Here is a 22,941-nt window from a genome sequence, read left to right on the forward strand (position 1 = left end):
AACCGCTCCGCACCGTCCCCCCCGCACACCTCAATGTTACAATGCAAACCGGTCCGCACCGTCCCCCCCGCACACCTCAATGTTACAATGCAAACCGCTCCGCACCGTCCCCCCCGCACACCTCAATGTTACAATGCAAACCGCTCCGCACCGTCCCCCCGCACACCTAAATGTTACAATGCAAACCGCTCCGCACGTCCCCCCGCACACCTAAATGTTACAATGCAAACCGCTCCGCACGTCCCCCCCGCACACCTCAATGTTACAATGCAAACCGCTCCGCACCGTCCCCCCCGCACACCTCAATGTTACAATGCAAACCGCTCCGCACCGTCCCCCCCGCACACCTCAATGTTACAATGCAAACCGCTCCGCACCGTCCCCCCCGCACACCTCAATGTTACAATGCAAACCGCTCCGCACCGTCCCCCCCGCACACCTCAATGTTACAATGCAAACCGCTCCGCACGTCCCCCCGCACACCTCAATGTTACAATGCAAACCGCTCCGCACGTCCCCCCGCACACCTCAATGTTACAATGCAAACCGCTCCGCACCGTCCCCCCCGCACACCTCAATGTTACAATGCAAACCGCTCCGCACGTCCCCCCCGCACACCTAAATGTTACAATGCAAACCGCTCCGCATCGTCCCCCCGCACACCTAAATGTTACAATGCAAACCGCTCCGCACCGTCCCCCCCCATACACCTCAAAGTTACAATGCAAACCGCTCCGCACGTCCCCCCCATACACCTCAATGTTACAATGCAAACCGCTCTGCCCCGTCCCCCCCGCACACCTCAATGTTACAATGCAAACCGCTCCGCACCGTCCCCCCCGCACACCTCAATGTTACAATGCAAACCGCTCCGCACCGTCCCCCCCGCACACCTCAATGTTACAATGCAAACCGCTCCGCACGTCCCCCCGCACACCTCAATGTTACAATGCAAACCGCTCCGCACCGTCCCCCCCGCACACCTCAATGTTACAATGCAAACCGCTCCGCACGTCCCCCCGCACACCTCAATGTTACAATGCAAACCGCTCCGCACGTCCCCCCCGCACACCTCAATGTTACAATGCAAACCGCTCCGCACCGTCCCCCCCGCACACCTCAATGTTACAATGCAAACCGCTCCGCACCGTCCCCCCCGCACACCTCAATGTTACAATGCAAACCGCTCCGCACGTCCCCCCGCACACCTCAATGTTACAATGCAAACCGCTCCGCACCGTCCCCCCCCGCACACCTCAATGTTACAATGCAAACCGCTCCGCACCGTCCCCCCCGCACACCTCAATGTTACACTGCAAACCGCTCCGCACTGTCCCCCCCGTACACCTCAATGTTACAATGCAAACCGCTCCGCACCGTCCCCCCCGCACACCTCAATGTTACAATGCAAACCGCTCCGCACCATCCCCCCGCACACCTCAATGTTACAATGCAAACCGCTCCGCACCGTCCCCCCGTACACCTCAATGTTACAATGCAAACCGCTCCGCACCGTCCCCCCGCACACCTCAATGTTACAATGCAAACCGCTCCGCACCGTCCCCCCGCACACCTCAATGTTACAATGCAAACCGCTCCGCACGTCCCCCCCGCACACCTCAATGTTACAATGCAAACCGCTCCGCACCGTCCCCCCGCACACCTCAATGTTACAATGCAAACCGCTCCGCACGTCCCCCCCCGCACACCTCAATGTTACAATGCAAACCGCTCCGCACGTCCCCCCGCACACCTCAATGTTACAATGCAAACCGCTCCGCACGTCCCCCCCGCACACCTCAATGTTACAATGCAAACCGCTCCGCACCGTCCCCCCCGCACACCTCAATGTTACAATGCAAACCGCTCCGCACGTCCCCCCCCGTACACCTCAATGTTACAATGCAAACCGCTCCGCACCGTCCCCCCGTACACCTCAATGTTACAATGCAAACCGCTCCGCACCGTCCCCCCGTACACCTCAATGTTACAATGCAAACCGCTCCGCACCGTCCCCCCGTACACCTCAATGTTACAATGCAAACCGCTCCGCACCGTCCCCTCGTACACCTCAATGTTACAATGCAAACCGCTCCGCACGTCCCCCCCGCACACCTCAATGTTACAATGCAAACCGCTCCGCACGTCCCCCCCCCGCACACCTCAATGTTACAATGCAAACCGCTCCGCACCGTCCCCCCGTACACCTCAATGTTACAATGCAAACCGCTCCGCACGTCCCCCCGCACACCTCAATGTTACAATGCAAACCGCTCCGCACCGTCCCCCCCGCACACCTCAATGTTACAATGCAAACCGCTCCGCACCGTCCCCCCCGCACACCTCAATGTTACAATGCAAACCGCTCCGCACGTCCCCCCCGTACACCTCAATGTTACAATGCAAACCGCTCCGCACCGTCCCCCCCGCACACCTCAATGTTACAATGCAAACCGCTCCGCACCGTCCCCCCCGCACACCTCAATGTTACAATGCAAACCGCTCCGCACCGTCCCCCCCGCACACCTCAATGTTACAATGCAAACCGCTCCGCACGTCCCCCCGTACACCTCAATGTTACAATGCAAACCGCTCCGCACCGTCCCCCCCCGCACACCTCAATGTTACAATGCAAACCGCTCTGCACCGTCCCCCCCGTACACCTCAATGTTACAATGCAAACAGCTCCGCACGTCCCCCCCGCACACCTCAATGTTACAATGCAAACCGCTCCGCACCGTCCCCCCCCGCACACCTCAATGTTACAATGCAAACCGCTCCGCACCGTCCCCCCCGCACACCTCAATGTTACAATGCAAACCGCTCCGCACCGTCCCCCCGCACACCTCAATGTTACAATGCAAACCGCTCCGCACCGTCCCCCCCGCACACCTCAATGTTACAATGCAAACCGCTCCGCACGTCCCCCCCGCACACCTCAATGTTACAATGCAAACCGCTCCGCACCGTCCCCCCCGCACACCTCAATGTTACAATGCAAACCGCTCCGCACCGTCCCCCCCGCACACCTCAATGTTACAATGCAAACCGCTCCGCACCGTCCCCCCCGCACACCTCAATGTTACAATGCAAACCGCTCCGCACCGTCCCCCCCGCACACCTAAATGTTACAATGCAAACCGCTCCGCACGTCCCCCCGCACACCTCAATGTTACAATGCAAACAGCTCCGCACCGTCCCCCCGTACACCTCAATGTTACAATGCAAACCGCTCTGCACCGTCCCCCCCGCACACCTCAATGTTACAATGCAAACCGCTCCGCACCGTCCCCCCCGCACACCTCAATGTTACAATGCAAACCGCTCCGCACGTCCCCCCCGCACACCTCAATGTTACAATGCAAACCGCTCCGCACCGTCCCCCCCGCACACCTCAATGTTACAATGCAAACCGCTCCGCACCGTCCCCCCCGCACACCTCAATGTTACAATGCAAACCGCTCCGCACCGTCCCCCCCGCACACCTCAATGTTACAATGCAAACCGCTCCGCACCGTCCCCCCGCACACCTAAATGTTACAATGCAAACCGCTCCGCACGTCCCCCCGCACACCTAAATGTTACAATGCAAACCGCTCCGCACGTCCCCCCCGCACACCTCAATGTTACAATGCAAACCGCTCCGCACCGTCCCCCCCGCACACCTCAATGTTACAATGCAAACCGCTCCGCACCGTCCCCCCCGCACACCTCAATGTTACAATGCAAACCGCTCCGCACCGTCCCCCCCGCACACCTCAATGTTACAATGCAAACCGCTCCGCACCGTCCCCCCCCGCACACCTCAATGTTACAATGCAAACCGCTCCGCACGTCCCCCCCGCACACCTAAATGTTACAATGCAAACCGCTCCGCATCGTCCCCCCGCACACCTAAATGTTACAATGCAAACCGCTCCGCACCGTCCCCCCCCATACACCTCAAAGTTACAATGCAAACCGCTCCGCACGTCCCCCCCGTACACCTCAATGTTACAATGCAAACCGCTCCGCACGTCCCCCCCGTACACCTCAATGTTACAATGCAAACCGCTCTGCCCCGTCCCCCCCGCACACCTCAATGTTACAATGCAAACCGCTCCGCACCGTCCCCCCCGCACACCTCAATGTTACAATGCAAACCGCTCCGCACGTCCCCCCGCACACCTCAATGTTACAATGCAAACCGCTCCGCACCGTCCCCCCCGCACACCTCAATGTTACAATGCAAACCGCTCCGCACGTCCCCCCGCACACCTCAATGTTACAATGCAAACCGCTCCGCACGTCCCCCCCGCACACCTCAATGTTACAATGCAAACCGCTCCGCACCGTCCCCCCCGCACACCTCAATGTTACAATGCAAACCGCTCCGCACCGTCCCCCCCGCACACCTCAATGTTACAATGCAAACCGCTCCGCACGTCCCCCCGCACACCTCAATGTTACAATGCAAACCGCTCCGCACCGTCCCCCCCCGCACACCTCAATGTTACAATGCAAACCGCTCCGCACCGTCCCCCCCGCACACCTCAATGTTACACTGCAAACCGCTCCGCACTGTCCCCCCCGCACACCTCAATGTTACAATGCAAACCGCTCCGCACCGTCCCCCCGTACACCTCAATGTTACAATGCAAACCGCTCCGCACCGTCCCCCCGTACACCTCAATGTTACAATGCAAACCGCTCCGCACGTCCCCCCCGCACACCTCAATGTTACAATGCAAACCGCTCCGCACCGTCCCCCCGCACACCTCAATGTTACAATGCAAACCGCTCCGCACGTCCCCCCCCGCACACCTCAATGTTACAATGCAAACCGCTCCGCACGTCCCCCCCGCACACCTCAATGTTACAATGCAAACCGCTCCGCACGTCCCCCCCGCACACCTAAATGTTACAATGCAAACCGCTCCGCACGTCCCCCCCCGCACACCTCAATGTTACAATGCAAACCGCTCCGCACGTCCCCCCCGCACACCTCAATGTTACAATGCAAACCGCTCCGCACGTCCCCCCCGCACACCTCAATGTTACAATGCAAACCGCTCCGCACGTCCCCCCCGCACACCTCAATGTTACAATGCAAACCGCTCCGCACCGTCCCCCCCGCACACCTCAATGTTACAATGCAAACCGCTCCGCACCGTCCCCCCCGCACACCTCAATGTTACAATGCAAACCGCTCCGCACGTCCCCCCCGCACACCTCAATGTTACAATGCAAACCGCTCCGCACCGTCCCCCCCGCACACCTCAATGTTACAATGCAAACCGCTCCGCACCGTCCCCCCCGCACACCTCAATGTTACAATGCAAACCGCTCCGCACCGTCCCCCCGTACACCTCAATGTTACAATGCAAACCGCTCCGCACCGTCCCCCCCGCACACCTCAATGTTACAATGCAAACCGCTCCGCACGTCCCCCCGCACACCTCAATGTTACAATGCAAACCGCTCCGCACCGTCCCCCCGTACACCTCAATGTTACAATGCAAACCGCTCCGCACCGTCCCCCCCGTACACCTCAATGTTACAATGCAAACCGCTCCGCACTGTCCCCCCCGCACACCTCAATGTTACAATGCAAACCGCTCCGCACGTCCCCCCGTACACCTCAATGTTACAATGCAAACCGCTCCGCACCGTCCCCCCCGCACACCTAAATGTTACAATGCAAACCGCTCCGCACGTCCCCCCGCACACCTCAATGTTACAATGCAAACCGCTCCGCACGTCCCCCCGCACACCTCAATGTTACAATGCAAACCGCTCCGCACGTCCCCCCCGCACACCTCAATGTTACAATGCAAACCGCTCCGCACGTCCCCCCCCATACACCTCAATGTTACAATGCAAACCGCTCCGCACCGTCCCCCCCGCACACCTCAATGTTACAATGCAAACCGCTCCGCACGTCCCCCCGCACACCTCAATGTTACAATGCAAACCGCTCCGCACGTCCCCCCCCCGTACACCTCAATGTTACAATGCAAACCGCTCCGCACCGTCCCCCCCGCACACCTCAATGTTACAATGCAAACCGCTCCGCACGTCCCCCCCGCACACCTCAATGTTACAATGCAAACCGCTCCGCACCGTCCCCCGCACACCTCAATGTTACAATGCAAACCGCTCCGCACGTCCCCCCCCGCACACCTCAATGTTACAATGCAAACCGCTCCGCACCGTCCCCCCGTACACCTCAATGTTACAATGCAAACCGCTCCGCACCGTCCCCCCCGCACACCTCAATGTTACAATGCAAACCGCTCCGCACGTCCCCCCGTACACCTCAATGTTACAATGCAAACCGCTCCGCACCGTCCCCCCCGCACACCTCAATGTTACAATGCAAACCGCTCCGCACGTCCCCCCGTACACCTCAATGTTACAATGCAAACCGCTCCGCACCGTCCCCCCCCGCACACCTCAATGTTACAATGCAAACCACTCCGCACGTCCCCCCCGTACACCTCAATGTTACAATGCAAACCGCTCCGCACGTCCCCCCCGCACACCTCAATGTTACAATGCAAACCGCTCCGCACCGTCCCCCCCGCACACCTCAATGTTACAATGCAAACCGCTCCGCACGTCCCCCCCCCGTACACCTCAATGTTACAATGCAAACCGCTCCGCACGTCCCCCCCGCACACCTCAATGTTACAATGCAAACCGCTCCGCACGTCCCCCCGCACACCTCAATGTTACAATGCAAACGGCTCCGCACGTCCCCCCCGCACACCTCAATGTTACAATGCAAACCGCTCCGCACCGTCCCCCCCGCACACCTCAATGTTACAATGCAAACCGCTCCGCACCGTCCCCCCCGCACACCTCAATGTTACAATGCAAACCGCTCCGCACGTCCCCCCCGCACACCTCAATGTTACAATGCAAACCGCTCCGCACGTCCCCCCCGCACACCTCAATGTTACAATGCAAACCGCTCCGCACGTCCCCCCCGCACACCTCAATGTTACAATGCAAACCGCTCCGCACGTCCCCCCCGCACACCTCAATGTTACAATGCAAACCGCTCCGCACCGTCCCCCCCCGCACACCTCAATGTTACAATGCAAACCGCTCCGCACGTCCCCCCCGCACACCTCAATGTTACAATGCAAACCGCTCCGCACCGTCCCCCCCCGCACACCTCAATGTTACAATGCAAACCGCTCCGCACGTCCCCCCGCACACCTCAATGTTACAATGCAAACCGCTCCGCACCGTCCCCCCCCGCACACCTCAATGTTACAATGCAAACCGCTCCGCACCGTCCCCCCCGCACACCTCAATGTTACACTGCAAACCGCTCCGCACCGTCCCCCCCGCACACCTCAATGTTACAATGCAAACCGCTCCGCACGTCCCCCCGCACACCTCAATGTTACAATGCAAACCGCTCCGCACCGTCCCCCCGCACACCTAAATGTTACAATGCAAACCGCTCCGCACCGTCCCCCCGCACACCTCAATGTTACAATGCAAACCGCTCCGCACGTCCCCCCGCACACCTCAATGTTACAATGCAAACCGCTCCGCACCGTCCCCCCCGCACACCTCAATGTTACAATGCAAACCGCTCCGCACGTCCCCCCCGCACACCTCAATGTTACAATGCAAACCGCTCCGCACCGTCCCCCCGCACACCTAAATGTTACAATGCAAACCGCTCCGCACCGTCCCCCCGCACACCTCAATGTTACAATGCAAACCGCTCCGCACGTCCCCCCGCACACCTCAATGTTACAATGCAAACCGCTCCGCACCGTCCCCCCCGCACACCTCAATGTTACAATGCAAACCGCTCCGCACGTCCCCCCGCACACCTCAATGTTACAATGCAAACCGCTCCGCACGTCCCCCCGCACACCTCAATGTTACAATGCAAACCGCTCCGCACGTCCCCCCCGCACACCTCAATGTTACAATGCAAACCGCTCCGCACGTCCCCCCGCACACCTCAATGTTACAATGCAAACCGCTCCGCACGTCCCCCCGCACACCTCAATGTTACAATGCAAACCGCTCCGCACGTCCCCCCCGCACACCTCAATGTTACAATGCAAACCGCTCCGCACCGTCCCCCCGCACACCTCAATGTTACAATGCAAACCGCTCCGCACGTCCCCCCCCGCACACCTCAATGTTACAATGCAAACCGCTCCGCACGTCCCCCCGCACACCTCAATGTTACAATGCAAACCGCTCCGCACGTCCCCCCGCACACCTCAATGTTACAATGCAAACCGCTCCGCACGTCCCCCCCCGCACACCTCAATGTTACAATGCAAACCGCTCCGCACCGTCCCCCCCCGCACACCTCAATGTTACAATGCAAACCGCTCCGCACGTCCCCCCCCCGTACACCTCAGTGTTACAATGCAAACCGCTCCGCACCGTCCCCCCCGTACACCTCAATGTTACAATGCAAACCGCTCCGCACCGTCCCCCCGTACACCTCAATGTTACAATGCAAACCGCTCCGCACCGTCCCCCCGCACACCTCAATGTTACAATGCAAACCGCTCCGCACCGTCCCCCCCGCACACCTCAATGTTACAATGCAAACCGCTCCGCACCATCCCCCCGCACACCTCAATGTTACAATGCAAACCGCTCCGCACGTCCCCCCCGCACACCTCAATGTTACAATGCAAACCGCTCCGCACGTCCCCCCCGCACACCTCAATGTTACAATGCAAACCGCTCCGCACCGTCCCCCCCGCACACCTCAATGTTACAATGCAAACCGCTCCGCACCGTCCCCCCGTACACCTCAATGTTACAATGCAAACCGCTCCGCACCGTCCCCCCCGCACACCTCAATGTTACAATGCAAACCGCTCCGCACCGTCCCCCCGTACACCTCAATGTTACAATGCAAACCGCTCCGCACCGTCCCCCCCGCACACCTCAATGTTACAATGCAAACCGCTCCGCATCGTCCCCCCCGCACACCTCAATGTTACAATGCAAACCGCTCCGCACGTCCCCCCCGTACACCTCAATGTTACAATGCAAACCGCTCCGCACCGTCCCCCCGCACACCTCAATGTTACAATGCAAACCGCTCCGCACCGTCCCCCCCGCACACCTCAATGTTACAATGCAAACCGCTCCGCATGTCCCCCGCACACCTCAATGTTACAATGCAAACCGCTCCGCACCGTCCCCCCGCACACCTCAATGTTACAATGCAAACCGCTCCGCACGTCCCCCCCGTACACCTCAATGTTACAATGCAAACCGCTCTGCACCGTCCCCCCCGCACACCTCAATGTTACAATGCAAACCGCTCCGCACCGTCCCCCCGTACACCTCAATGTTACAATGCAAACCGCTCCGCACGTCCCCCCGCACACCTCAATGTTACAATGCGAACCGCTCCGCACCATCCCCCCCGCACACCTCAATGTTACAATGCAAACCGCTCCGCACCGTCCCCCCCGCACACCTCAATGTTACAATGCAAACCGCTCCGCACCGTCCCCCCGTACACCTCAATGTTACAATGCAAACCGCTCTGCACCGTCCCCCCCGCACACCTCAATGTTACAATGCAAACCGCTCCGCACCGTCCCCCCCGCACACTTCAATGTTACAATGCAAACCGCTCCGCACCGTCCCCCCGTACACCTCAATGTTACAATGCAAACCGCTCCGCACCGTCCCCCCCGCACACCTCAATGTTACAATGCAAACCGCTCCGCACGTCCCCCCGCACACCTCAATGTTACAATGCAAACCGCTCCGCACGTCCCCCCGCACACCTCAATGTTACAATGCAAACCGCTCCGCACCGTCCCCCCGCACACCTCAATGTTACAATGCAAACCGCTCCGCACGTCCCCCCGCACACCTCAATGTTACAATGCAAACCGCTCCGCACCGTCCCCCCGCACACCTCAATGTTACAATGCAAACCGCTCCGCACCGTCCCCCCGCACACCTAAATGTTACAATGCAAACCGCTCCGCACGTCCCCCCGCACACCTCAATGTTACAATGCAAACCGCTCCGCACCGTCCCCCCCGCACACCTCAATGTTACAATGCAAACCACTCCGCACCGTCCCCCCCGCACACTTCAATGATGTGAATGAAACGATTTGCTCATTAATGTAAACCAGTGATGCTCAACTCCAGTCCTCAAGACCCCCCAACAGGTCAGGTTTTAAGGATATCCCTGCTTCAGCACAGGTGGCTCAATCAAAGACTGAGCCACTGATTGAGCCACCTGTGCTGAAGCAGGGATATCCTTAAAACCTGACCTGTTGGGGGGGGGGGGGGGGTGGGGGGGCTTGAGGACTGGAGTTGCGCCCCCTGCGGTAAACCCCTCTAAGTTAGGGTTGGCCAATAACAAAACATTTCCCAGGATAACAATATTAAGAAATGTATCACCCCAACGCTATTTATTGTGATACACGTGTGTTGAATCGGAAAACGCCACTAAACGCGCAATAAAAGCGGGAGGCGACAAAAATAACGTCATTATTTGAAAGCAGGTTTTTTCTTTCTTTGCCTGGACATGGGATGTAGGGGTAAGAAAGGGATCTAGGTAGGAATAAGGTAAAAAGGTTCCATTTGTGACCATTCTCTGCGGCCTGTCCCGCACCGCTGCATCGGTACCAACTCGCCCAATATATATATCTGAGGACGAGTACGTCGGCAGCAGGGCAGCAGGGCAGCAAGGCAGCAGGGCAGCAGAGCAGCAGGACAGCAGAGCAGCAGGGCAGCAGAGCAGCAGGGCAGCAGGGCAGCAGGGCAGCAGGGCAGCAGAGCAGCAGGGCAGCAGGGCAGCAGGGCAGCAGGGCAGCAGAGCAGCAGGGCAGCAGGGCAGCAGAGCAGCAGGGCAGCAGGGCAGCAGGGCAGCAGAGCAGCAGGACAGCAGGGCAGCAGAGCAGCAGGGCAGCAAAGCAGCAGGGCAGCAGAGCAGCAGGACAGCAGGACAGCAGAGCAGCAGGGCAGCAAAGCAGCAGGGCAGCAGGGTAGCAGAGCAGCAGGACAGCAGAGCAGCAGGGCAGCAAAGCAGCAGGGCAGCAGAGCAGCAGGGCAGCAGAGCAGCAGGACAGCAGGACAGCAGAGCAGCAGGGCAGCAGGGCAGCAGGGCAGCAGGGTAGCAGAGCAGCAGGACAGCAGAGCAGCAGAGCAGCAGGGCAGCAGGGCAGAGGCACTTTGATCCCTGGTGGCAAAGAGATGCTGCAGTTTGGCTGTTCTGCGCAGGACCTGTAGCAGGTTTCATCCCTTCTCCTGACAGCAAATAGGATGTTTTCTTAGCACCTGCTGTTGACAGCAAGACAAAGTCTGAACCTCGGCAGCGAGCGCCCTGCGGCGCTGTGCTCTCAGGGGTCTGCTGTTGGATACTGAGCAGGGAGTAGGTTTATAAAGGTGGCTGCAGTGACATTGGGCCGCAGCAGCGCCGCTAAGGATGTACGGCTGAGTAAGCAGCGCCGCTCCTGGCTTCTTCACAAGAAGAACTCTTGTTCTAGCCCAGAGAAAAAGAGAGATGTGACCCGCTGGTGTTCTGCTTAACCCGCTCCTCCCTTAGTAATTGAGCAAAACGCAGCTTGGGTCCCCTGGAACCCACGTACAATGTCCTTTATCTCTGACCGCAGTAAATACTGGGATGGACCCTTTTCAGTTGCCCAGGATATGCTTACTTGTTTCTCTACCCTTTGTTATTTGGCTGCTCGGAGTATGGCTTTTTGGGGCCTGCGCCTATTGCCAAATATGCCATGACTCAAAGGGTAATGAAAGGGAACAAAGTAGACCACATATATTATTACCCTGTCACTGCAACGACAATAAGACACTCGGGACACTTCACTCTACAGTAGTTACGTGTTTGTAGTCCGTCTCATTAATTGAAAGGAGGATCCAGGATCAATTGCCCTTTATACTTCAACAGAGTCTTACACTTTGAAGTCAAAACTATACCATCCATATAATTTATTGGTCCAGGACCCACAGGGCCAATGGAGGAGTTCTATATTTGTAGGTCACTGGTGTCAAAGCTTTGAAGCAGAAGTCCAAGCTACCGGTTTTATTTTTGGCCTTAATATGTGCATCAATACAATCCACACAATGATCAGTAATTACTGTAGCTAAGTTGCCGATCGATCCGTTCTCCTGTGATTGATCGGCGAAGATTCGGCTCGGGGGTTCACTAAATGGCTGTCAGTGCAGCAGAAGAGGACCAAAGATGCAAAATTCTGTGGGGAAGATCATGTGACCAGGCAGTCACTGGATACATGTGGTGCACTGCTAGAGAGAGGGCAGGGCTCAAAAAGGGGTGTGCCGGAGCCTGTTTCAGAAGGGGAAAGGGATGTGACTTTGTAAATGGTTGCTACAGAAACAAAAAATGCTCGTTACATTATAATACATAAAAAATGTCATTCAGAGTTGTTATTTATGATTTTTTTTTTTAAATGCTACATGTATTTTCTCTTAGTACAGAACTGGTTTGTTGTTTGTTTAAACCACACGTAGGATATTGCTAGGTCTGCAGCTTTTATCTGGCAAAAACCCCAGGTTCTAGGTGCCTTGTTACAGGGAGAGTCAGGAGAAAGGGCTTAAATATTAGCCTTTTATGTGGAAATTGGAAGACTTCGCCCCTTTGTGCTGGCTGCCCCTTTCATTTCCGTACTCATCCTGATAATCCGTTAAGCGCAACAGAGCATCAAACCTGTGAATAACTTCAACTTGTCCTTGCTTATTTAAAAACAAAAAAACAGCCGAGCTTTACTTATTAAACCGAGACCTGCCGTGCTGTGCTCTCAACTATGAAAGCTCTGCAGATCATTACTCCCTCGCCCCCTCCCTGTGAGGCATGCACAGTATCGTTACCCTTCCTGCTTGCCACAGAGCCCATTAACCTTATCCATGAGAGATCTGCCGCGGATTATTCCATAACCATTTCTACAGGGGAACTGAAAAGTTGCAACCTTTGCGGGAGAGACGGGCGTGAGAGACGTGCGGGACGAATCCTTAATGCTAGAGAAAAACAATGCTCTCAAATATACATGTGCACTATGTAGGGTTGCCAGGCGGCTTCTCCAAAAATATTGGACTCAATGGTGAAAGGTGCGTCAGGTCACTATGTCCAGGCAGGAAAATACCGGACACATACATGTCCAGTATTACAGTACCTCTCATTTTTTTACTGGACAAAGTATCCAAATACAGGACAGTCCAGTCCAGTACCGGACACCTGGCAACCCTGGCGCTATGCACATAGTACACACATATCAAAACACACGGGGGGATTCGTATGTATGTATATCTTTATTTACATGGCGCTTTACAATGCACGTGGCATCATATTATAACATACAGTATAATGGGAATAAGCGCTTCAGACACAAAACAATAGGAAAGGGAGTCCCTGCCCCGAAGAGCTTGCAATCTATATGTCACAGAGAGCACTACGTCAAATTCGTACATACTGTGCGACATGCAAATATTCAAACACTTTTCTACACAACATATACACGCGCACACACACACACACACACACACACTTTAATAGGTGAAGTAAGTCAGGGGTGCGCAATATTTTTGGCGTGTGCCCCCCTGCCTGGGAGCTCCAGCGTTTGTACCCCCTCCCTTGGTTAGAACCCGATGTCAATTGACATTGTGGGTCATGTGACGTCACATGACCCCGCAGCGTCATTTGATGCGCGTCGCCGAAGACCCGGCTGGCAGCAGGTAAGGGACATTACAGAGGCCTCACGCCTCCCCCGGCATTTAATTTAAATGTCTTGGGGAAGAGCGCGGGGCCTCTGTAACTGCCGCGCCCCCCCCTAGCAAATCATGCGCCCCCCAGTTTGCGCACCCCTGAAGCAAGGCACTCTACTAGGACTGAAACTGTGGTGTCCCAGTTGGATAGCATACAGTAAAGCAGGGGGGCGCAAACTGGGGGAGCGGGGGGCACGGCGCCTACAGAGGCCCCAAGCTCTTCCCCAAAGCATTTAAATTAAGGCCTCTGTATGTCACTTACCTTGTTTTTGGCGACATGTCGCCATGGCAACGTGACGGCACGGGGTTACATGCCCTGGCAACGTGACGGCACATGGCGTCGTGACGTTAGAAAACGCCGGAGATACGGCAAGGGGGGGGAGCAGCAGAACATAAGGCCCAGCACTCAGACTGTTTGGCCGGGTGTTTTAGTGAAGACTCACCACGTCTCTGTCCCAGGCCAGTCCTCTTTATCTCGAGGAAGGTCCCGGCAGGGACCGGAGCGTTAGTCACACTGCAATGCAACAGCCGAAAGTCAGCCTGAGTGCCGGGCCTTCTGTTCTGTGTGTACTCAGCGCGTTACAGAGACAGCACAGCACAGGGAATTATAATCCAATAAGCGCAGCAAAGTCACACAATAGGAAAGGGACTCCCTGCCCCGAGGAGCTTACAATCTAAGTGGTATGTTGGAAGATTTGCAGAGAACAGGTGAGGGAATAAGTGCAGTAGATATATATATATATATATATATATATATATATATAGCCATGAGTGCCATACACAGATACATTTGGAGATACAAGAGAAAAAAGGCATATACACATTCACACAAAATAAAAACTTGCATTAAAGAAGCCGTTCCCCTACAGAAATGTGTGTTTCACCCCCTCCCGGCCTATCTTTCACACGTGTGGGAAGCGTGTTTATTTCAGCTCTGGGGATATGCACTAGGGAAAGTACTGTGGGGGGTTCTTTCCACTCCAGGGGATACAAAATGGAGGTTTAAATTTCCCACGTCCGGCGGGTCCATAGAAGACTGCAACGGCTGCATGCTGGAGATTTAAACACGCGGTAAGTACCGGCGGCACCTTCCCCGGCAAGCATCTCGGCAACCCATGTCCCCGGAGCTGAAATTAACAGGGTTCACCCCATTCTCCCCCGCCCCCCTCATCCCACCCATGTTAAAAAAAGGTATGTGTGCAACTTGTAAAGCCCCCCTGGAATATTTCTATGCTCAGAGATATACACTTCTATGCCTGCATATAAAATAGTTACTCTGTACCCGCACATACATCACACATATACAGACACATTTAAAGTACATGTTAAACACACAATACGTATATGTGTACAGTTCTGTACATAAGTATGGACACACATACGCACTGTTCCATACACAGAAAGGGCATACCCCGGTTTAAGGACACTCACTTTAAGTACACTCGCGAGTAAGGACATATCGCCCAATAGGCAAACGGCAGCTCGCACATGCGACTGTCAGCACGTCCTGAACAGCAATACCGTCTCCCTACCTGTACCGAAGCTGTGCGCAAGCGGGGAGACTATAGAACCTGTTACACATGCGTTATTTACATCAGTTATGCACGTATATGACGATTGCAGTACAGTACATGCATCGATAAGTGGGAAAAAGGTAGTGCTTCACTTTAAGTACATTTTCGCTTTACATACATGATCCGATCCCATTGCGTACGTTAATGCGGGGTATGCCTGTATACAGTACACACATACTGTATGCAGAGACAGTTACACCACAAGATGCAGCGCTCGTACGGAAAGTGATAGGCGCAGATTCATACAGTGACACATGTAGGCACCAGACAAGCACACACAGACCCAGTGCGTCATGATAAGGAAAAGAACCTGTTTGATGATAAAACGTGTCCTTTCTTGCTAACCCCAAACTCACGCGTAAATGAACCAAAAAATGACTGCTGCAGCCCTTCAGCTGTTTCCCTTTCTCTTGGACCAGGGGAGGCCAACTCCAGTCCTCAAGGGCCACCAACAGGTCAGGTTTTCAGGATATCCCTGCTTCAGCCCAGGTGGTGCAGTCTTCGACAGAGCCAGTGATTGAGCCACCTGTGCTGAAGCAGGGATATCCTTACCAGTCTTAGACAGTCTTTTTCATTGTATTTGCGTCTCTTCTGTGTCTCCGCGTAAGTCACTCCGGCTTCCTATCTCGAGCTGTTTTTGCTTCTCTCTTTCTGTGTGCGCGTGGCATTCGTAGGCCCCGATTCGCTAAGCAGCGTTCTGGTTAACGCTGGCACTATCCACAAATCTGCGCGGCTCCGGCAAATGTATGTGCAAGTTGTACAAACACGCCGGGATTCACAAAACGGTCAAAATCCTTCACTACGAGCAATTATCACAAAGTCAGAAAAAGACACAACGCGGCAACGTCGGATACATTTACACCGCACCAGACAGGTCCAGAAAATACTAGTGCTCCATAATCGTAGCTCCTCTCTGTATACAATGTCAACAAATAAATAGGACCTGGCTGTAGGAAACAGCTCTCCGATAACATGACATTGTTCTGCAGATCAACTTCTATGAGAGCACGTTCAGTAGCCGCTATCTGAAATAACTCCCGTTACATTAGCACACATACAGTACATGCTATCCAGAGAAATCTCCTGGTACTTGGGATTACCCCTGTTACATTAGCACACATACAGTACATGCTATCCAGATATATCTCCTGGTACTTGGGATTACCCCTGTTACATTAGCACACATACAGTACATGCTATCCAGAGAAATCTCCTGGTACTTGGGATTACCCCTGTTACATTAGCACACATACAGTACATGCTATCCAGAAATATCTCCTGGTACTTGGGATTACCCCCGTTACATTAGCACACATACAGTACATGCTATCCAGATATATCTCCTGGTACTTGGGATTACCCCTGTTACATTAGACACATACAGTACATGCTATCTAGAAATATCTCCTTGTACTTGGGATTACCCCTGTTACATTAGCACACATACAGTACATGCTATCCAGAAATATCTCCTGGTACTTGGGATTACCCCTGTTACATTAGCACACATACATGCTATCCAGATATATCTCCTGTTACATTCGCACACATACTGTACATGCTATCCAGAGAAATCACCTGGTACTTGGGATTACCCCTGTTACATTAGACACATACAGTACATGCTATCTAGAAATATCTCCTGGTACTTGGGATTACCCATTACATTAGCACACATACATGCTATCCAGATATATCTCCTGTTACATTCGCACACATACAGTACATGCTATCCAGAGAAATCTCCTGGTACTTGGGATTACCCCCTGTTACATTAGCACACATACAGTACATGCTATCCAGAAATATCTCCTGGTACTTGGGATTACCTCCTGTTACATTAGCACACATACAGTACATGATATCCAGAAATATCTTCTGGTACTTGGGATTACCCCCTGTTACATTAGCACACATACAGTACATGCTATCCAGAAATATCTCCTGGTACTTGGGATTACCCCTGTTACATTAGCACACATACAGTACATGCTATCCAGAAATATCTCCTGGTACTTGGGATTACCCCCGTTACATTAGACACATACAGTACATGCTATCCAGAAATATCTCCTGGTACTTGGGATTACCCCCGTTACATTAGACACATACAGTACATGCTATCCAGAAATATCTCCTGGTACTTGGGATTACCCCCGTTACATTAGCACACATACAGTACATGCTATCCAGATATATCTCCTGGTACTTGGGATTACCCCCGTTACATTAGACACATACAGTACATGCTATCTAGAAATATCTCCTGGTACTTGGGATTACCCCCGTTACATTAGAAACATACAGTACATGCTATCCAGATATATCTCCCGTTACATTAGCACACATACAGTACATGCTATCTAGAAATATCTCCTGGTACTTGGGATTACCCCTGTTACATTAGCACACATACATGCTATCCAGAGAAATCTCCTGTTGAGAAATCAGTCCCGTTATTTAGGAATAACCTTATTATTTAGCAATAACTGCAGTTCACCATATGCTAATGAGCTTCACCATATGCTAATGAGCTTCACCATATGCTAATGAGCTGGATTCTGGGTGTTATTTCTGCATACAATTAGCTTAGTGAATGTGAAGATGAGGGGAAATAATACCATTTCTGGTTTTCTTTAACATACTGTAGCGTTCTTTTCCTGATTTAACGCTGCTTAGTGAGCGTCTCTCTCTTCCTTTCAGCTGTCTCTCCGCCAGTAATTCTTCGGGTCAGTCTGTCTCTCCTTTTCTGTCATTTGGACAGAGGTCTTTGCTCCAGAATTGAAAGCGCCTCAATTGAAACAAATGGTAACGGGCGTGTGTCACTCTCGCAGCACACGAAACATCTAGCGCGCTTTTTGACGCAATGCATCGCATTGACGGGAGCAATAACGTCTGCTACATCTCTACTAGTTACGGTATGTCCATCTGTCCCAAACAGTTAACCCCAGCAACCAAGAGATGCAACCTCAGCAAAACCAGGAACCCCGGTAACACCAGGAACCCCTGAAACACCAGGAACCCCTGAAACACCAGGAACACCAGGAACCCCTGAAACACCAGGAACCCCTGAAACACCAGGAACCTCAGTAACACCAGGAAACCCTGAAACACCAAGAACCCCAGTAACACCAAGAACGCCAGTAACACCAGGAAACCCTGAAACACCAAGAACCCCAGTAACACCAAGAACGCCAGTAACACCAGAACCCCGGTAACATGGCATCAACAAGACCCGTTTGTCCTTGCCCGTGATGTAAGCCCGGTAGTGCTAACACCACAGTTTCCACAACCAGTAAATGCAAAAGCATCAAGCTGTATGCCACCGGTAACACCATCAGCACCACTACCTCCTCTCACGCCAATAAACCCAGCAACACCGGGGTAGCTGTGCCTGAAACATCACATGTACCGCATATATCGCCCTGCACACGCCACAAGTCCCTTTGTTTGCGGGTGGGTTAGGATCAGCTGGACAGAGTAGGGGGGGGGGGTATCAGACTTACTCGATCATGGTGGGGGGGTCCACGTGTCCCTCGCAGAATGATCAAGCCAACAGCTGTGTGAGATCAGCTGGCACCGGTAACATGGCCTCGCAGATGTGTGTGTGCTCCTGTGCGGGTATATGTGCCTGTCCCGTGGTGAATGTATCGCTTGTCTTGTTCCCGTGCGAGTCCCCTCTTGGTGTGTGTGTGTGTGTTCCTCTCTGTGCGCCGTGTTCTGCTGTCTTGGTCACGCCGTCCCTCTGCGTGTGCGTGTGTATGTCCCTTTGTGCTTGTCAGTGACCCCCCGTTAAATGTACAAGACGGTGTGTGTATCTCGCATGCGTGTGCCTGTGTGTGTCTGCATGTATGTGTGTCACTGTGTGTGTCTGCGCCTCTGTGTGTATGTGTGTGTTAGCGCATGCCTGAGTCTGCCTGTCTCCTCCCCTTAGCTGTCACTCTTCCTATGCACAGAAGCAGCTCCCCCCAGTCTGCCCCTCTGTCTGTCTCTTTGTGTGTCTGTCTCTCTACATCTGCCTCTCTCTCTGTGTGCGCCTAAGCCTTTGTGTTCCCATCTTTCTCTCTGTGTTTGTCCGTTCTCGCCCTCTCTGTACGTCTCTTTGTATACCGGCCTTCGGCTGGGGGTGTCTCTCTCCCACGATCCCCCCGTGTGGATTTCGATAGCTTTCTGACTCTTTCTTCCCCAGCATCTAGGATTCAGAAATTTGACACCACCCCCCCTCTCTCACCCCCCCCCCCCCCTGCATCTCATCTCCTCTCCCTGCTGCTCCCCTCCCCTTTCTTCCTCTCCAGAAGGCGATGGGAAATGAGAGAGAAAAAAAGCATCACACAGGCGTGTGTCTGCTTCTTCTGCAAGGAAGCGGCTATTCTGCAACGCTCTGTGAGCGGACACAGGATGTCATATACAGAGTGTTCATTTTGCAACGCTCTGCAGGATGAATCATACATACTGTACAGGCCTCTGCATCCACTTCTGCACAGGGGCCCGATCACAAAACATTTCCAAGTAGGAGGGCCACCAGCTTATTGTAATGTCATTTTAGATGCATTTAAAAATTGAAAGTTTTTTTTACATTTTGCCAGCATGCATAACATGTGTACCATATATATATATATATATTTACATTAACTTACAAGTAGGGTTGCCCGGTGGCTTCTCCAAAAATTCTGGACACAATGGTGAAAGGTGTGACACGCTCAAGAGACTCTCTGCTCCATGCTATTTCCTCCTCTCCTTGGCCCCACCCCCAGGCTCCTGACACCTCCTCCTGATTGGCTGCTGCTGGGTAATGCAGCCAATTAGGATGGAGGAAGCTGCCCAGCCACCTAGCAACAGCCCTGCTCTCTCCCTGCTCTTGGAAATCCCGCGGCCCCCCAAGCCGGTCAGGTCACTATGTCCAGAGAGGTAATACCGGTATACACATACATGTCCAGTATTACCACTAATTGTTTACTGGACAGTGTCCAAATACAGGACAGTCCCGTTCAAAACTGGACACTTGGCAACCCTACTTACAAGTGAGTTTTAGTGTGAAAAAATGTCACTGCTCAAAAAAGCAATGTATAAAGGGAAAACAATATTTTCTTTTAAAGCTGCAGTTCAAGCTGTCGGGTTTTTTTTCTCTTCATTTAATATGTGCATCAATACAATCTGCACACTGACAAGTGATTAGCTAAGTTGCTGATCGATCCGCTCCTGAACGATTGCTGAAATTCGGCTGGGGGTTCACTAAATGCATCTTGGGTCCTCTTCTGCTGCACTGACAAACTTCTGTGAGGAAGATCATGTGACTAGTCAGGCACTAGATTCAATTGGTTCAAGTTTCAACAAGGTGATGCTGTTTCAGAAGGGGAAGGGGATGTTACTTTGTAAATGGTTGCTATAGGCACAAAAATGCCTGTTACATTAGAATACATTAAAAACGTCTTTAAAATTGTTTATTTTATTTTAAATGCTACAGGTATTTTCTCATAGTCCAGAACTGATTTATTAAAAAAAAAAAAAAACACACATGTAGGATATTGCTGGAACTGCAGCTTTAAAGTTCTAGGCCCCTGTTAGGACAGGAGTGAGGTGGTGCATGTTAAGCAAATCAGACAAGTATAATTCTTTTAAAATATTTGTGTTAATGCACGGCCGTCTTAACAGCATTATAGGCCCCCGGGCAAAGCACTGGGCCCTGCAAAATTTCTCTGGTGAATGCGGACACACCAACTCTCCGCTACAAGTCGTCATTTTTCTCCTTCTACCGAGTTAGCAGGAGATTTGCATGTTGAGGCGGGTGATCGGAAAATGTGTGTTAAATTATGGTCTGTGCATAGATTAGCATCGGGCCCCTATGCTCGTGGGGTCCCCGGGCACTGCCCAGCGTGCCCATGCGTTAAGACGGCACTGTGTTAATGTCTCCATAGTTGCCAAACGCTTTTTATGATTTCTACCTTAACCCGCTTGTAATAAGACTGTTTGTAAGCTGTAAATGTAGGATGATGGTTCATCTTCGCCATTGGGATATTTGCGTGGCTAATGATGGCAGCGTAATTAGTTTAACGAGGTAATGATAAAGAGCAATAATGATCAGGTAACATTTCAATTAGATGGACCTGAGGAAAATATAAACTGTGAAAATGGCACTTTATAGGGGATGGCATCATTCTAAGGAAGCCAATTACACTAAGTTATTTAAAAAAAAACAAAAAAACCTTTTATTTGACCACTACCTACAACTTCCCCTTTCATGGCCAGAGGGGTTCCCTTCAAGCAAAAGTCCCTGGGCACTGGAAATAAAATATTAACCCATGCAGCGCTAGAGAAGCCTGCAACTTCTTCACTGGAGAGACTCAGATTCTGAGCACAATGACACTGAGTTAGAATCAGACGAGCCTGCTTCAATTCCCGGGGTCGGCTCCTTGTGACCTTGGGCAGGTCAGTTTATCTCCCTGTGTCTCAGGCACCAAAACCATAGATTGTAAGCTCACCTGGGCAGGGAATTATGCCTGCAAAAATGATATGTACTGCACTGCGTACACTGGCATACAGCAACTATACCAGAAAAACTATTATTAAAAAGTGATTAAAACAGCACTGCAAACAGGTTGTTGTGTCGCAGCGGCCTGGAAAAAGCCTGCTCCCAGCCTCGACCACATTCAATAAATACGCCTTGGAAGAGTCATGTCTGGAAAAAATGAGCCGTTTTCTTAATGACACACAGAACAAGTCCCAGGCCGCCTGGAGTCCCAGGTGCTTATACACTGCTAGTCCCGCGTCTCACAGCGCAGGGCAATCCGAGCAATATAACCCTGCGTCCAGGTGACCTTTCTGGTCATTTTCACACTGCTTAAAATTGTTGTTCCGCTTGTTATTCTCACCTTCCTGCTCGGCCTCGGGCCTCTCTCTCTGCTTATTGTGATGTGCGAGTCTCCCGATTATATCACGTCCTAAACCACTACGGACCATTGTACTGTACCTTCTCGCCGATTCCTTGAAAGTGCAAGCATTTCCCTTCCCCCTCACTTTTTACTTTCCCTACCCTCTCCCAAATCAAATGCGAGTTACAAAAAAAGACTGGCACAGCAGGTTATGTTACACCAGCGGTGCGCAAACTGTGGGGCGCGACCCCCAGGGGGGGCGCGACACTGCCGACGGGGGGCGCGGGGTTTACAGAGGCCCCGCTCGCTTCCCGAAGGCACTTAAATTAAGTTCCGGGGGAGCTGCAGGGCCTCTGTAAACCTAATTTACCGTGGCTCCGGTGGCTTCCTCCCTGCGGCGCCATGGCAACGCGGCGTCAAAATGACGCTGCGAGGTCATGTGACGTCACGTTGCTATGGCAACGTGACGTCATTACGCCGGAACGCGGGTAAGTTGGGGTTGGGGTTGGGGGGGGCGCGGGAGCGAGGGGACAGCCGTCAGGGGGGCGCAGGGAAAAAAGTTTGCGCCCCCCTGTGTTACACCATTGAAATGTAAAAGGCCATGTTCACTAAATGGTGCTCTGCCCAGTGAATGGCCCATGAGATGTTCTGCTGCACTGGGAGGTGTTTTTAGGCTTAACACCGCTTAGTAAATACAGCCCAAAGTCTCCCCTTATTATATTATATGAAGATGTAATAAGAACGCCCATA

The 22,941-nt window shown here is 53.1% G+C and overlaps 1 protein-coding gene across 3 annotated transcripts in view; it reads right to left on the reverse strand.

The window, feature by feature from the left end:
* The window catches only part of GRAMD1A (GRAM domain containing 1A), a 198,739-nt gene that overhangs the window by 131,005 nt on the left and 44,793 nt on the right, over positions 1-22,941 (reverse strand). The window contains exon 1 of one of the 3 annotated variants that reach the window (XM_075606180.1): positions 18,829-19,528. The exons of the other annotated variants lie outside the window; for them this stretch is intronic. Coding sequence (XP_075462295.1) covers positions 18,829-18,836 — 8 coding nt within the window. The 5' untranslated portion in view covers positions 18,837-19,528. Of the gene's footprint in view, positions 1-18,828; positions 19,529-22,941 lie in introns of those variants that run through there. 3 annotated transcript variants of the gene reach the window in all.

The sequence above is a fragment of the Ascaphus truei genome, chromosome 6, assembly GCF_040206685.1.
Source record: "Ascaphus truei isolate aAscTru1 chromosome 6, aAscTru1.hap1, whole genome shotgun sequence".
NCBI classification, from domain to species: Eukaryota; Metazoa; Chordata; class Amphibia; order Anura; family Ascaphidae; genus Ascaphus; species Ascaphus truei.